Genomic DNA, 18,008 nt, shown 5'->3' with positions numbered 1-18,008 from the left:
TTAATCACACGAATTTAAGTCTTTACTGTTTTCAAAATGCATTATTATAATAGAATGTTTCCTTTGTTGTATAATAACTGTAAATCTTTGTTCTGCTAAGTTTGGACATTGGCTTTGCAACATTTCTTTTAAAAAATATCATGCCAGACTGCCTGCTTTTATTCCACACAAGCCTGACTCTGCAGACGTCTGAAAACAATACGGCCTTCTTAGGATGACTCTAAGGGCTCACAGTAATTCTCTGTTGCAATCATTATTCTAGCCACCTTTATTTCATTTTCCACCAACTTTATTAAAGCAGCAAAGAGCAGTGGTTGCCACAGATATTATTCCACAGCTCCATTTGCATAAAAAGCAACAGGGTGTCGTATGAGTCTCGGCAGAGCTCCCTTGCATATTTCTGATGAATAAAGTGTAGGTATGCAGATGGAACCCTGCAAGTAAATTACCCCTCTAGATGGACACAAGTGTTAATTAGATAGAGCTCAAATGAATTGCAGGATCACAGCATCACTTAGATATATAATTTGTATAGTGAACAACTGCTAGCTAGTTAGGCAGATAGCTCTGCAATATTCTGCATTTTTAAAGCCCTCTTGATATGTCAGAATATAAAGGAAACGTGCCATTTGATGGATCACTGCTCTCCTGCTCTCACCTCTGTCCTTGATCAAATGGAACTTTTGCTTAAAGGTGTCACTGTAATTAGCATCTCTGCAAGTGTGGGGAAAGGGACTGTGGAGGGTGTGGGTGGATGAATGCGTGTGCATGAATGTCAGATTTTTTTTTCCATAGCTTTCATATTATGAAGAGCAAATCACATTTCTAAAACGTGTAAGCAATCAGGGAAATTTAAAGTGAATTTCATAAAAACAAAAAGTTAAAGTATGGCCAAAGTACATTGGATATGTTGTACTGATGAATTTACTTTCTTTTTTACTCTGTGTACTCCAAATGTTACTTGATCACTTTAACTCCCTTTATAGATATGATGACAAAGTCCATTCCATGCATAGTATAAGCAAAAAAAAACCCCATTGCGTACAATTTCAGTATCATAATTTGTGATGTCTTTATTAATATGTTAGGGAAGCTTACGATTGCGCTTTCACTCACTTCAAAACACATGCAAATGACCTTTTAATGATCCCAGGGATGGATAATAACAGGATGTAACTGGAAAAAAGTGTGTGAATAAGAAATTAGCAGGTAATAAACATGACACAGACGATAACTTATTCACTACAATATTTTAGGCGAATTGACTGAATGGTACTTGGAAAAAAAAAGCTTTGGCATTCCTGTTTTGTCAGTACAGAGCATCTAGGAGGATTAAGAGACTCAGAAATGCTACCTGAAATGTGACACAAACACGCAGTGATTTCCATCTGTGAGTTATGCGTCACTATGTACAATTGTCGAGAAGATCAAAAGACATCTCAACTATTCACACTGTGGCTGATTTCTCTTGACAGTTGACAAGTAACCCACCTCCTCCTTCTTCTCTGTTTTGTGTATTCTTTCTTTAAGTTTCTCCTTTCTTGAACTTTTCATATGTGAGGCATCTGAATAGATGCATTAACCACCGTAGAGTTAAATTCCTCCCCCTCCTTCTCGCCCGCCTGCCTTCACTGACAAACATTTTCAAAATGAAAATTGGGAATCCTCTCCCTACTCTTCACATTCATTTTCACTTTTCCCTCACTGAACATCTACATCTTCGGGGAGAGGATAAAGGCATGCATGCAGGGAGATGAATGGTTTAATTTAGATTCAAATTTCATAAAGTGGGCTAATCGGAATAGCTGACAAAAGCTCTGTGACGAAGAAGTGATAACCTGCAGGCTGCTTCCTTATTGCAGGAGATGGGAGTGAAGTGCCGGGCTGGTTTACAGGTCTAATTGCATGACTCAGTGTAGGGAGTGGGAGACTGACATGGGAGGAAATATTCCTGTGGGATTTAACACTTTCCATGATAAGTCAGAACTCAGCATTCATTTTACTACTTTTACAAGTCAGTTTTTCACAGATAGACTCTCCTCATGTCTCCTTTTCTCACCTGTCTCCTTATGGTCTGTGTTTGTTTGGACACTTAAAATTCATTGTCTTCTATGTGCAAGTGCAACTCTTTTGTTTTGTTTTTGTTGGTTGCGTTTGCTCATCAGTCTGCAACTTCAGTCTCGGTGTCACTTAAAATCCTAAATTTCAGTCTTACATCAAATTTTTACAATTGTGAATCCAATGTCGCTAAAGTAAAATTCCTGAGGATATGTCCGGTTACAGTGTGGTTATTTATGTTTCTGCAGGGATTTATATGGATGGAGATTAGTTGTTTATTTTTACATGACTGTTTCATTTACGTCAGCTCAAGTTCTGCAGTTCTAAAACAGGATTAACATTACTTGAGGATATAAAGAATCACATATTTCCCTTGTTCTTTGGATGAATGAATGGATGGATACTAGAGTAAAAACAGTTACAAAAAGCAGGGACATTTATTATATAAAACATCAACCAACAGAAGCTGAAATTGCCCTGGAGTAATACGTTTTTAAACTAACACTTCATCCTATGAGATGCATAACAGCAGACTGCAGTTTCCCTTGTTTTTTTTTTTTTTTGTAATAAATTGGCCATTAAAGATAATGCATTTTTGTATATTCTGCAACCCATACAGGGTGGATGATGAATAACATGACAGTTTATTTAAAATAGCCTAGTAAATTAAAAAAAAGACAGTTCTTGTTGCATGGAGAATACAATGAAGGGTGCTGAAACTGTCCTCAGTGATACATTGAAGAGAACTGTGGTACATAGCATCAAGGGGCTTAAGAGTATTGGCAGTAAATTAAAGTAAATTACATCTACATAGAGAAGGACTGGTGCAGTCTTTAACCCACAGTTCTTAAGCCCTGACACACAAACATAAATCTCATATTCATGCCATTTGGTGTTATTTCCTCTTCCTTTGGATATCATTATCTCCAAACTTCATTGTGACCGATAAATCGGCTTAAGAATTTTAGGGGAAAAAAGTCTTTGTTGAACCTGCCTGGCACTTGTCACATTGTTAAAGTAATCCAGGGATTGTTGTTTGTACAGCAGTGAGTACTTTGCAGTCAGGAACTGCTAATAGCTAATATGGCATTCTTTTAATGGTGCTTATTAAAAAACTCTCACTAGTTAGACTCAGTACTTAAAAGAATAGTAGCACCAAAGATGTCTCTGCTTCTGCTGGCTTTAATTATAACAAGAGTGGTTTCCCAAACACACCTACATGCCAGTGTTGGCATTTTCAGAATCATTTTTGTCTTTTTCTAATTTTCTGCTATTTTTTTTTGACCCACCTACAAATATAAGAATGTCTACTAGACAATATTTAAATTACAGATTGGGGGGAAAAACAGGAAAAAGAGTAATTGAAACTGGAGCAGTAATTATTACTCCAAAATTAGCAACGAGGGGACATTGTGCACTCCTTTTGGAGGGGGCACAGTGGGGTCCCAGGGGGTGGGGGTGTTACTCTGCCTTCTTATGTTAGCAGGTACCTGGCATTAACATATGGCTTGCTTTACTGTACACCAATGAGGTTGTTCATATGAAAGTGAAAAGTTCTCGTTCTTTCATAATATGAGATGAACTATGAAGAAATTTGACTAATTCAGTAACAAACATTTGCATTTCAGTTCACTTAAATTAAGTTCAGTTTCATTTATATAGCATGGAATCACAACAGTTGCCTAAAGGCAGCTGTTATATTAAGGTAAATGGAATATGTAGTATAATGACTTTTTTATATAATATGACTAAACAAATAAAGTAGACCAAGAAATTCTAAAGCTGCTGTATAGTAATCCCAAATATTGAAAGTCTGTGCAAAATTCTTCATTTTGCTTTATATTTACTGTTTCTATGATGTGATGATGGAAATAAAACATTCGTATGAAGATGACTTGTTAGCTGTTTTACTACTACTCTTTCAGAAATTAAAAAAATGTGATGATTGGTCAATAATTGGCTAAGACAGTTGGGTCAAGTGATGGTTTCTAAGTAATGGTTTAATTACCACCACCTCAAAGACATATGGTTTGATCATACCTAAGATCAAATAATTATTAATAGCATGACTTCTTTGAGCAGTCTTTTAAGAATGAGGTCTAACAGACATGTTGATGGTTTGGAAGTATCAAAATATCAAAGCTAACTCAGAAAGATCAGAAGCTTAAAGGGCCTGATTTACCTCTCGGTTCTTTTGTCAGGGTTTTTGGATCCCCCCCCTCCCCCCTTTTCCTACTGTGTCAAGTTCTCCTGTGTCCAGTCTTCCAGTTATTATTTTCCTGTATTGTTTTGGTAATCATGTATCTTCTGGGTCTTGCATTTAATTTTATTTCCTGTCATTGGCTTAATTAGTTTCACCTGTGCTTCATTTCCCCTGCTGTGTCTCATTCCTCCGATTAGCCCTCAGTCTGTTCAAGTGTGTGTTTATAGACTTGCTCTAGTCTTTTGGTCTTTGTCTGAATGCTTCCCTTGTGACTGCCTGCCATTTGGAGTTGGATTTTCTTTGTTGTTTTGCTTCATCCACTTTGTACTTTTAAAAAGACTTTTCTACCATCGTTAAAACGTGTATTTCTGCTATTTCTGTGACAAATATACAATATAAAATTGGTTTTCTGTTAAGTTGTCTGTTCTGTTATGACACATGAATGATTCATAGGTCAGCATTAACAAACAAGCAAACTAAATAAACTCCAAACACGTGTCTCTAAAAATGGTCAGGTAAACAGACTTGTCTAAGAGTTTAGGTGGAAAAAGTAGCCAGTGCCCAAAGAAAAACTATGAAAGACTTTCACAAATAGTTTCACAACTATTGCTCAATACCATTTGGAGAAAGTACAAGAATTCCTGGCTCACTGAACAAAAATGTAAAGACATTTGCACAGTACAGTACATTCTTGCAAAACGGGCAAAATCTTTTCCATAGCCTGAGTAAATTTAGCCTCACATCAAAAAAAGTAGAGAAATTAAAATGAGAAAATATGGCCGATAACGTCTATCACAGCGAATGTTTGCATTTCTAATTTACAGGGAATTAACAGTCTGTGGATTATTTTCTCTAATGAAGGACGACTTTTATTTCCAATTATCCCCACAAAGTCACCTCGTGTTCTCCTGAGCTGCAATAATAACATAAGTTAGTGTATTTAGGATCCTGTAGGAATAATGGTTCATTTTATCAGCCTGACTGAGTACATTAGATAAGAGGCTAATGTGATCGTTTGAAGTTCTAGTGCAGGTTAACCGTGAACCATGCTTTAATATGAGCAATGGCTCCAGACTTTCCAGTGGCTCCACTTTAGAACCCAGATATACCAGTAGCTAGAAAAGTCTGTTTTGCAAGTCACTTGAGATATTTTTAGTTAAATTACACACTTTTCTTGTAATTAGCCCAAACTGTGTAGCTTGTCTCTTAGTTTACTCAGTTCACAGCTGTCTGTCTTTCATATTTCAGGGAATTGTGTACTTACAAGGAATACCTTATTGAAATACACAAAAGTTTTGTTAGAAAAAAAATCATATTGACAGCTGACAAAGACAAATTGCTCTACAAGCTTAATTATTCAGACCTCAGCTCTGAAATGACAAGCTTCCACAGTGGAAGCAGGCTGGCAAACAGAAGTGATCATGGGAAAATTTTGGTGATTTTCACTTTGACTTGATACTCAATACTAGTCAATTAAAAAAGGATGTCTTTCAAGCACCTTACAGGTTTCTATCTGTAACCTATATTTATCGGTTCTTCCCACCCCTTCTGCTATAGCCAAGATGGTAACTTTTATTGCATTGCATGAAGATACTTCACATCAGTTTGAACACACTTACATACTTACGTGGCAAGTGTCCATATGGAGGTGTGCAACTTTAAAAAGCAGTACCATAGGGTTTTCCAACATCCACAAATGGTTGAGTCGGAGCCAAACTTTGGAATAAAATCGCAGTAAAAAAAGCTGTTTTTCTTTTTCTTATTAGTGTCTTGTTTAATCTTCTGTTCCTCGATCCTACTTGCTTTTCTGACCCCGACAGCAGTGTGTTTTCTTCTAGCATGACAGCGATGGCTGTGCTATCATGCTATGAAAATGACTCCCAGCTTTCCTGACTTTATCATTAATACTAGAGCCCTTAATGTTGCTGATCTGGTATTTCGGTACACCATACTTGCTGTGGCTCAAGATGTTGTCGCACCTCTTTGTTTGTTTATGTGATTGTGCAGAAAATACATATATTTGGTACTTTGCACTGAGTTCTGTTAAGTTAGCAGATTTGTGATGCGGAGAAAAAATATTCTCCAAATTCTGGAGTACAATGAACATACAGTGAAGTTCTAAGTGTTTGTTATTCGGTGTTATAAGTACATTATTGATATTACTCTAATGCATAATACACAATATGCAACGTAAACTAATATATATGCCTTATTTGTACTTGTCCACCTGCATTCTTGTTACGTTCAGGTGTAGGGTGTACATTATATATAGGTGTGAGAATAATAATGATGGTGACTGATAGGTACATTTCATTTCCCTTACTTAATATGCAATATTTCTTGCCACTAAACTGTATTATGTTCTCCATATGTGAACTATTCTGGTGTAGAATTCTGTTTTCTCTTCTATGTGATGGTGACTGCAGTGTTTGTACCTTGGTTGTGACTACAGGAATAGCTATACCCCAAAAACTGTGCAGCCTTCCTGTCCAGCTTTGAAGTTGTGCGTCTTTGCAAAAACAAATAGTCCAGACTGTTTAATTATAGTAAATATCATTTGAACATGTTGGTTTCTTGTTTAGTTTTGCTGCACTCACCTCTAATGTCTCAATTTTATATTTTTCTCTTGTCTGTTGTCCACCAGAGCCAAGAAGAAGACCAAGCCCTTGAACCTTAAGATCCACAGCAGTGTGGGCAGCTGTGAGAACCTGCCCACACAGCGCTCACCCCTCCACACTGAACGATCTCTGCGATCCTTCTTCTTCCCCTCTTTCATCCCTTCTACACCACCTGTTCATGCCGAAACACCCTCTGCAAGTAAGTGAACATCTTTTTTTTAAATATCGCACACTGATTTTTTAAAATGAAATTACATTTTTCTTAATACTTTGAACGTATCCCTTTCATAATCTACTCTACTGCTACTCTGATTATTTAGTTCTCTGGCAATGTTTCATTCCTGGGATGTTGCTCTGCTTTTAGTTGGGTCAAGTCTCAGTTGGTTCATCAGTTTTTTGTCACTATGCCTTGCCACCTGCAAAAACCACTTGCTTTAACTGCTCTTACTTAACTGCTGAAAGTAATTATTTTTGTTAAAAAATGCTTTAGTACAGCTCTGCTGGTAAATGCAATAAATAGACAATCAGGTCGTGACAATAATGACCGGAGGTTGTGTGTTGCTGCACACTGGCAGCCTTATTGGCTGATACATTAAGACATTCTGCGGAAGCCATTAGATTGAGGAGATGGGGATGGGGGAAATGCAGGGAAACAAAGTAATGGAAGTCTTGTCAATGAAACGGGTGATGAATGGATAACACTCAGTGTTCGGAATCCATGCAAAACTTCACTAACTGGTATAAGGGACAAAGCTGTGCATACTTGTTGGTTGAGGCATGACATGGAATAATCACACATTTAGAAAAAGAAAAAAAGGAGGTGAAAGGTGAAATTGATATATGTGAATTTAATGGCATAGTCTCAAATGCTAATGCATTTAGTATGGCAAAACGGGTACAGATGTCCAAGGTTTGGACCAAAACTATCAGTTATTTAATAACATAAAAAGGACGAAGCTTGTAAAAATCTCTGGTTTAAGGAGGTTCATACTTGATTTCTGATAGAAAATTATTACCGGTAATAAAATATTAATAAGTATGTTATAAGGAAAAACAGTGATGTATGAATTATTATTTCTAATTCAGATTTGTTTTTCCATTAGCTTAATAAGAGATGGAAAACCTGGTGCCTCCATTGTGAGTTATTTACAGATATTTTAAGCCAGAGATGCTGGCTTATACCCACAGATAATATATAAAAGATGCAGTGTTTCTTTTTAAGTAAATAAGTAATTATCTCACCATGTTGAAGAGTAGGTTTGTCCTGATGATGATTCTAGTCAACTCATCATGCTACCTGAGCAACAGATCTGCTCTCACAGCACATCCTTTTATGCAGCTGGAGAACATTAAAGTGAGCATGCTGTAAACGACTGTGAATACCCACAATAAAAGTATCTTTTTTCACACTGTGCAAATCAGAACTTGCAACGTGAGCTTTAAGCTTGACCAAATAAGAAGTGGTGGCTTCTGTGAGGTGAGCACGGTTTGTAAAAACACAACATAAATCGATCAGAGAATGGATTTACTGTTTTATTCTCATTGAAAATACTTCTATATGTCCCCTCCCGTATGTGTCGTGGGAGTGCGAACTGAAAAACCACCAAACTGCATCGTCCAAGTTAACACGGTCTGCTCTAGGCTATAGCACAAATAAACTTCTTACGTAGATAAAGAGTTTTGGAGTTGGAGGAAGTACACATTGCCTTTTTTTATCCTGTTGTACTAGAAAGCATTATTAGACACGGTGGGTATCACAGCTTGGTTTGGAAACCTGCCTTTATACCCGCAATCCAAAATAAGCGCTCTACTGTGGACAAGTTTGAAGGAGTCGTACAGCTTCATACACCCTTAAGGCTCTTTGGGAGGAGTCATTGAGCTTGCTCGCTCTGAAATATCACCTGTGATTTCTCACTTTAATGTGAGCTATTTCCTTGAGGCGTGCTTTGCAGTTTTCCTCAGTACAGCTGACTGTTAGAAAGACTGTTTGTGCCGGTGTCAATTACACTAAATGCTGAAGGGCAACATCCAAGTTCTGTTTTTATGTGGAACTTTATTTATTTATTTACAACTCGAGCACTGACTGCAAAAGAAAAAAAGGGAGTACGTCTATCTGTGTTAAATTAACTGTAAGCTTTTACAAAATCTGCTTAATCTATTTTATCATATTGATAACCAGGTGGAAAAATGTACTTGTTTGATAAAATAACAAACAAAATTTTACACAATAGCTGACACAATGACCGGCATGGCAAAATTGTGCTTAACGAAAAAAGACAGCGTGAATCATCAGATCACTATTTGCTCATGTGTTTCATTATAAATAACAGAGCAGAGAAAAAACAATGTTTACAAAGTTGCCCAGAGGAATAGTAGTTCAGCAATCTGTTTGTGTGTGTGAACGCTTGTGTGAGCATTTGGGCAAGTATGCAACTGCCAGGTCAGCCAGGCTAAACATCCATCCCGTGTCTATGTTTGGGTTTATGGTATCACAGCCATCTCATACGTCAGGGCCCTCCAGCCAGCAGTGTTATTACTTATCTTGCAAGTCGTTTGAATCAAAACATGCGGAGGAGCTACGAGACTGGCTGAGGTAACCAGGACCAAACGCTGTCTGCCAGGGATGAGTCAGTGCCCAGTTGAAGCTGAGACGTCAGCAGTTTGTTTGGCTTTCCACCTTGAGAAGCTGGTTATGATTACAAATATAATTCCATTACAGTGGTGTATTTCGGCTCAGGCACTCCTTGGCACATTGTTAGGTTCTGGAGACAAGCTGCAGATAGTTTCTCATTTAATCTGCAGCTACTGGTTATTGTGTGTGTTGATCTTTATTCAATTTAAAATAATAAGTCTATTATTCTATCATATTATATCTATTAATCATCTGTCGCTTGCATTTTGACATTTCTACCATTCCTACTGGGTGATTCCAATCGATGCATCACATCTAAGGGAGGATATTTGTAAGCTGAGTTTTTAATGGAGCTATTTGAGTTAAAAAGCCCCAGTAAAAATAATACCATCATGCTATGCACTTCAAATGCACTGCACATGGTAAATCCACACTTGGCTGGGAAATTAAATGACTGTCCTAAATGCGATAAAATTGATTTATCTTACATGTACACGTTGGTGTATCGCATGCAGAACTGTGCAAAAATCTTCAGTCAGACCTAATTTCTTTATATTTTGCTTCCTAGGTGCTGGACTTTCCTTCTCATTTTTAGGAGGCCTTGAGCAATAGTTCTTCTGAAGGACCTTTTCTTCAGACATTGGCAGCTTTTTCATTTATTTTTAGTGTGGTCCTTGTACGTGTGCATTTTTAGAGAAATTTGTTTGAACTTAATTTTAGGATTTGTTTTTGTTTCCTAGCAGCCTGTCACAAAAGCACATAATAAACACATAATATGCTCTAGTTTCTTCAGTTGAATCTCGGAAAAATGCCAAAGATAACACAGTATTTTTGCACAAAAAGGTTGATTCCCAAAGAACTATTAGAAAAAATCGTGGCATCTCAGTATAGCATGTGGTATGTCCTTAACCGCCTAGGACCTGGTGTCCACATATGTGGACATCACATTTTGGGTTATTTAGACCAAAATACTGAATTTTGCTCTACAAGGGCCTGATATCCACTTACGAGGACATTATACTGCTACTGTTCTATCAAAATTTTAAATGAATATCCTCATATGTGGCTCTTATTTTTCTTAGAAACAAAAATCAGGTTAAAAAAAATCTGGTAATTCTTTGTTTTTACACTCATCGGGCCCCAATCAGCCCAAATATCAAAGAAAAATTTAAAATGCATGCTGTGGAAGAGTTCGGGTCTTAGGAGGTTAAAACACTTTTGGAAACTGACTAAGTGGAGGATAAAGAAGAAGTAAGAGGCATAAACATGATCTAGAGTAAATATACAGTATCTAAAAGTCACATAATAAAAAAAGGCAAAAATCTAGCAAGGAGGGAGTATAATAGTGTGAGTCTACCACCATCGGTTGAGGCTCTGTAATGGTTTGTGCCTGAATTTCAGCCAGCGGTGCTGAGATCTCATCAAAGTTTATGGGACTATAAACACAGAAAAGTACCATCATATTTTCTCCTGCCATGCAATAACATCTGGAAAGCATCTGATTGGCAGCGGCTTCATTTTTTTTAGCATGACAAGGATCCCAAACAGACTGCCAATACAGTAATAGCATACCTAGTCAGACAAACACACAATGGAACACTATCAGTCATGGACTGGCCTCCTCACAGCCTGGACATCAACACTGAAGCAATGTGGGATCACCTTGACAGAGAACAGAACAAAAGGCAGCCAACATGCAAAGAATAGCTTTGTAGAAGCCTGGAGAACTAGTCCCGAAGACGACTTAAAGAAATTACAAACCGGCTTACCTAAGAGAGTTCAGGCTTTGTTGAAGAATTAAATAATGACATTCAAGCTTTTTTTAATTGTGCAAACTGTTTTTGCCTTATATACTGTATTTATATTTATGTAAAACATAAAGAAATGAGGGATGGCTTGATACTGCACAGTACTCTAAGAGGAGCTATTTTGACTCATCAGAGCATGAATATGGCAGGTGAAATGTTTTTTTTTAAAGCAGTCGGGTTTTAGTAACTGAGTCAGAAAGCAATGCCAACATGGTCATTATTAGGACTCTGGAATTGGCTCACCTAAATGGAAGGCACTCATCATTTATAGTATTAATCACAGCTGTGCTTTTCATGCTATGGTATGCCAAAATGTCTGCTGTGAAAAAGCTCTATTAGCGCATAAACTCCTTTAACCTCACATTATCGCCAGGATAGCTGAACTGCCAACATAACAAACAGCTGTGAAAGTGTAATGTTGCTTCTTTGGACCCGGAGAGCGCAGTGTAAGTGTGATTGCTGGTTTAAAGAACTTTATTTTTTTTATCTTGTTGCAGAAAGTTTTCCTGATGGGGAAAAAAAAAAGATAAAAGTCTGCTTTATTTTTCATTTGAAGTTGTATTGTGATGGGTTCTTTTCATTATCCAGTGAGGTAAATTGCTCTCTATAATGATTTGATGATGAACTAGTTTATCCCGTTCGAAATTATGTCTAATTACTGAAAAGCAAGTGGCTCTTGCCAAGCAAACATTTGTGCCCAGGTTTCTGCAACTTCATTATCCACCGATGCCCCTTCAAAAAAACAGAGAAACAAGAAAAAAAGGGGAAAATTCTTGCTTCTAAAAAGTGAAACTATTTACTGACGTTTTGACACGTACACCACATATAACCAAACACCTACACGCAATAAACATTAGAATGGCTATGCCAGTGAGAGTTCATTTTCTTGAGCTCTCGTTCTCGCTCCAGGTGGTATGATAAGTCATTGTTTGTCCAATCTGAAAAGTTATGATAGCCACAGAGGGACATTTTTGTATGGGCAGCTCACCTCTAGTGCCTCAGGCTGTTTTGAGTTCACACAGTTGGCTTAGATAGACTCCCTAGCTTGTGATGATGCCTTGTGTCCACTTGAAGATCCAGTACAAGCGCTGGCAACGGACCAAAACACACGCCTGCTGCAAAACTGATGTGTGTATTTGTGCGTGAGTAAGATAGAACGAGAGAGGGAGGGATGGAGAGTGTGGGAGTCTGAGAGTGTGTGCTTGTGGATATAAATGGCTTAAATGTTCATGTGCTTGGTACACAACTCACTCTTTTTAATTCTACATGTTTGCCAGTGACGTCACCCACTCTGCCTAACCTTGCATAGATGCTTTGCAGTTGCGTGTTGCGTCACAGATCTCCTAGCAACCAAATGTGGTACCACAATGGAGGTCCCTTTGAGAATTGGCAAATAGATAAGGGCTCTAAATAACCACTGAAATTAAAACAGCGTGAGGAAAACTGGCTATCTAAGAAGAACGGTTTAGTCGGTCTCAGTTCAGTATTCTAGGAAAGATACACAGCTATTAGTACATAAAACTGAAAAGACAGATGTTGACATGATGACTCAGGCTTGGAGAGTCATCACTTTGTTGCTTTGTGGCTAGTAAAACTTACTAAACCACATTTTTATAACAATTGTTCTTATTCTTGATCAAAACCACAAAATCAGAATACTTTAATAAAAAAAATAAATACAGCATTGAAAGAAGGTAGAGTAGTGCACTGTCCTTTGCCCTAATACATATTTGTTTCCCTGACTGCAATTTTTTTTTTTTTTGCATGTGTATGTTCTCTTTGACAGTCTGCAGACATGCAAGGTTAACTGGCAATTCTAAAATTTGCTGTAAGTGTGGATGTGTATCTGTTTTTGGCCTCTCAACCAATGCTCCCCTACTGTTTGTTGTTATTTGTTTGTTTGTTGTTTAAGACTATATAATAACTTTTCATTTAATTGTCTTGTCCTGTACCATCAGACTACTAAGTAAAAACTGCTTTCCAGACTGTAAAAGTTTGTTAGCAGGACCTAATTTACTTTCAATCTGGCTTAAAACTTTCTCATCGAGGTCTTACCCTGAAACTCTGAAGATGGGTCCATAAACACTGGTTAGTTAGTGTCAGACTGATCCTTGCTTTATATTAGCTCAAAGGTGTTAGAAAGAAATGCCACAAGTCAGAGGAGTCTTTCTTAACACTGTGTGTACAAAAGATCCCACTGACAGCTCAGCTAATCTAAACAAAATGGTTTAATAGACAACTAGCCAGCAGGATAATGTAACAAAAACAACCGATTTTGAGAAATTGACAAAAGCCTCTAAAGTTATCCTAAGTTACAGAGTGATATGTGCACCACAGAAGCATTCCCCTAATTTACTTTGTTTATTCAGTTTTATATAAGATGGAGTGGCACGTGGGGGGGCATAAGGGCTCACTTTGCTCAGCAAATTTTTGTATTTACTCCAATAAATAGCTGTTGCTGTCAGTGTTTTCCAAAAGCAATGGGCCTTAACATGTGTACATAGGGACATAAGGTGGAACCTGAAAGCCTTTTGTTGGCTAAGATTTGCCTCACTACTAAAACATGCTGTGCCTGTTGGTTGGGTTGCTTGTCTGCATGCTCCAAGAAGCTCGAGTTCTCCAACTGAGGAAGTCTTTACCGAGCCATAAGACCTCCAGGCATCATCTGTTCTCCCATCCCTCCTCCCTCTGCCTCACTGGCATGCTTAAACCGGCAATCTTAAAAGACTCCCACCATCTATAAGGCAGTGTTGAGATACTTGTTTCATTCAAGATAATTGCTGTTTTTCCAGCGTTGTGATTGCTATTGTCAGTGTATCACAGCTTTTGTGCATGTGCATATATGCTATTTGCAGTTATGTATCTATGTGTTCTTGTTTATCAAAGATGTTAACACACACACTCATATATATATATATATATGTATATTTGCAAAGAAAAAAAAAGCCAGATCGGCGTGTTGCTGTTGTCATAGCAACTGTGCAACCTTGCTTTTCTCCTGTTCCTCGTTTTTTGTTTTTTTTTTGTCACATGGGAATAGAAAAGGAAAAAAAAATATCACCCCTTCCTTCATTTATGTCTTGTGCTATTCCACAAACAAATACAATACTTTGTTCAACTGTGTAATTTTTGGGGAACAATAAGAATAATAAGATGGAGTGTGCAACATGTCACTCCTATAACACTCATGTACAATAATGCAGCACATTATGCAGCAAACACCCACACAGTTTTACAGTCCCGTTGACTTTTTCTGCTGCTCTGCCCAGTCCGTTGTATGTATACCCTCATGTCAGACCCTTATCTTGTTAAACATGCTTCACATTCTCATAGAAACTGTCTGTTCTAATGGTGTGTTCTGCTGTATTTGTTTGGTATTCCAGACGTAAGCTATTGATTATCTCTTGATTGTACTGTGCCAGTTATGTGTGCCGTTGATTGCATTCAACCATTTGATTGAAGCTTTTATCCAAACTGCCAAAGTGCTGCAATCTGTCCATTGAGCTCTTCGACCTTGATAATTCTGAAAATGATGAGAGTAGGTGTGGGTGAGATGATTTGGTAATAGCATTGACAATGAGAATGATTAGAATTTGTGTCTGATTTTTTTTTTCATGTTGTTTGTGTTCTGTGTTTTTCAATTGTCGCTCGCTTCACTTTTCTCTCCTCTACCCGCAGTACAAATTTCTTCTCTATGGAGAATAGTGTTTAGCGTTCAGTCAATCAGGTAGAGAGGCATCTCAGTCTAACGTCAAATAAACTATATTTGGCTGTAAGTAGGCTCCTAGACTTGAGCAGTCTCTTTATCTCTGCACACATGCACACACCCGCCCCATCTGTTTAACCCACGGACAAAGAGAAACGCGTATCCCTGCGATTCTGTGTAGTTAGATTTTTCTTTTTAACTTTCATAAAAATAGACACACACATACACATCGGCTCTCTCTCTCTCACACACACACACATGCTCAACCCCATGGCCTGACGCGTGTCATATGACAAGCAAGTGGAGGAGGGGGACGGAAGGCCTCAGCTTAATTAGGCTGAGGCCAATAAGAGAAGATGGAGGAGGACACTGTTGTCTGGCGCCTTGGGGTTTGTCAGCTCCTGGAGGCTCATCTGTCACACACACAAGCACACACAAGCAAACACTTAGAAAGAATGGACCCTAGTTTATATTTCTATGATGGTTTTGGATTTTTCAAAGTTTTGATAGTTTCGGCAGGTGACTAGATGTCACCCATGTGTGACCACGTACGCAGACATGTGCTCTTTTACCCCTGTCAAATTGCTTCAACTTTGTTGTTCCTCCCCGGACTGTTAAACCGATATGGTGGCACCTCCGCAGATGCTCAATTTCAGTTTTTAATTAGTTTAATTTTCTGTTTACTGATCAAATGTTCTGTTTGTGTGTGAGTCTTTAAAACTCCACTGCATTTATTTCACCTTCATTCGTAGTGAGATAACACGACTACTTCTAAGTGTAACAAATGCGTGTTTAGTTGTGACATTAGACCAGGACAAAAACTGTAATGCTGAAACAAACTTTAGGTTATTACGACCTGGATCATTAGGACATTGTAACTGCAGCAGGGGAGTAGTGTTGCAGATAATGGTTCTCAGGCATGGTGCAAGTTAGTACACTTAATGGTATAGCAAGTTCTTATGGAGCAATACAAGAGCAGCTGATATATTTGATATATAACAGTACAGTCAAGCAACCTCATATTGTCGTATGAAAGAAGCCAGACAAGTGATAGCAGCCACACAACGACCTCATGCTGCACATGCCACCTGTCGATTCCACCCAGCAGCAGGGGTCAGTAAAGCTGTTTACCTTGTTAAAGAGATGAAGGTGTGTACCCAACCACCTGTAGTTCATTGCTGAGGCTCATGTCATGTTTATTCCATGTATTTCTTAACATAAAAAACAAAAATGAATATAAGAGTCAAGCTTTTCCACTGATTTTTGTGTAATTAAAGATTTTGTTGAATTTGAAGCAGCACCAACAGGGCATCTGCCTTTAAAATGATCAGCTTCTGAACAGTAAAAGGGGGGCTGTTATCATGAGACAGTTCCTGTGGATTTCAAGCTAATGTAGTTCATCTGTATCTAATATATACCTAATTTTATCACAATCAAATGTGAAACTGAAAAATTAAAACATTAGTAGACACAAGCCAACTGCACCAGCTTGTTGAGGGCAAAGCATATTCGAAACAGAATATTCTGTCATGTCTTAAGCTTATGCTTTTACTTGACTGCCTTCATTGTGTTCTCTTGACATAAATGCTCATTACCTGCTCTTGTAGGAGTCCCAGGATCATAGATGATTTTTGGTAAAGAAAATCATCGCTGTTAAAACCACACACAAACCTCTCTGGTCCCACCACTGACAAGCCCAATCATCTGCCAGTTGCCAACAAAGGGGACAAGAAGCAGATGATGTCAGTTGAGTGTAATTGAGCAATGCATCGGAGTGTGGAGAGAAGACACCAAGCCCCTGGAGAGAGTGGAGGAGGAGTGGAGGAAGGGTGTTTCAGGAACCAGGAAATGCTCAAGGCACCAGGGCCATGACATTAGCACTGTCGACAGCTGCTGATTACTTGCTGCCTTGTAATGAATTAATAGAACTGACTGTGCCTTTCAACAGATGAAAAAAATAAGATTCCTTATCTTTCTTACTTGCAGTTATTAAAACTTCAAACACCAGTCGCTCGTGCTGAAAAAGTGTTACTAAAAGTACATTAGGCCATTTAGAAACGTGTGTGATAAACGCCTTGTTCGAGTAACAAAAATCTAAGAAAATTGTTAATGTACTTAAAGAAAACCTAGTAATTTAGTAAATATAAATCATTATAAAAAATAACATAATATAAAACTTTCTTCTTCTTTTTACTTTAATTTGCTTCAATGCCAATGACTTGGGTATCAGGCTTATGCCAATATGTTTAAACCCTTACTAGATTTGAATGGATAAGGACAGAGTTTTGTAAAACTCCATGTGGATGCCTTAATGTTAGAAATTTGATCACCACCACGTTGGTTTTATTTAAGCCAAAAGTGACCGTATTTGACTGAGATGGTGTAGGGCTATGTTATCCGCTAATGCTAGCAAGTGTTATTAGCAAGACTGGATGAACTTAGCTATATAGTAGATACCCAAATCTTTATGAAACTATAAATACTATGTGTATTCTGGTAGTCAGTTGAGCATAAAAAGTTGAGCATTGAAACTATAAATAGTATAAAAGATGGAAGTGCTTTGAAACTCGCATTCATCGTGCTCTGGTGGCACAAGCATTTGCAGTTGTGCAAAAGTTTCTGGGAGTCATTTTAAATAAAACTGTGTATACTGACAATCTCAAAATACTGCATATATACAGTTGTGGTGTTTTCATGAAACAAATTTATTCTCCCAATGTGGGACATGTACATTTGTGACACATTATGACAGATTTCTGTTTATAATTGCTGAATTATTAGAGCCAAGTGTGAAAATAATATTGAAAATTAGAAATAATTATTAGAAATGCATCTTTCTATCTGCAGCCTGCTCCTTATTGTCAGCTTTAGACTGCTCTAGCTAGCATTCCTATCATAACATACATAACATCTTTAATAAAAAAAAATAGACTCTTCTGAGAAATATGTAAGTGTTATAATGGCTTTTTTGATATGTTTTCCT

The 18,008-nt window shown here is 37.7% G+C and overlaps 1 protein-coding gene across 1 annotated transcript in view; it reads left to right on the top strand.

Moving 5' to 3' along the window:
* Positions 1-18,008, top strand: part of ksr2 (kinase suppressor of ras 2) — a 110,958-nt gene that overhangs the window by 59,075 nt on the left and 33,875 nt on the right. Inside the window, exon 6 of the mRNA XM_085368713.1 lies at positions 6,906-7,078. Coding sequence (XP_085224839.1) covers positions 6,906-7,078 — 173 coding nt within the window. The remainder of the gene's footprint in view (positions 1-6,905; positions 7,079-18,008) is intronic.

This window comes from Diplotaxodon limnothrissa, linkage group LG12 (assembly GCF_057381915.1).
Source record: "Diplotaxodon limnothrissa isolate DT_005_m linkage group LG12, D_limnothrissa_male_GT1.1, whole genome shotgun sequence".
Lineage (NCBI taxonomy): Eukaryota > Metazoa > Chordata > Actinopteri > Cichliformes > Cichlidae > Diplotaxodon > Diplotaxodon limnothrissa.
Note: the sequence above shows the minus strand (reverse complement) of the source record. Positions and strands in the feature narration are given on the sequence as shown.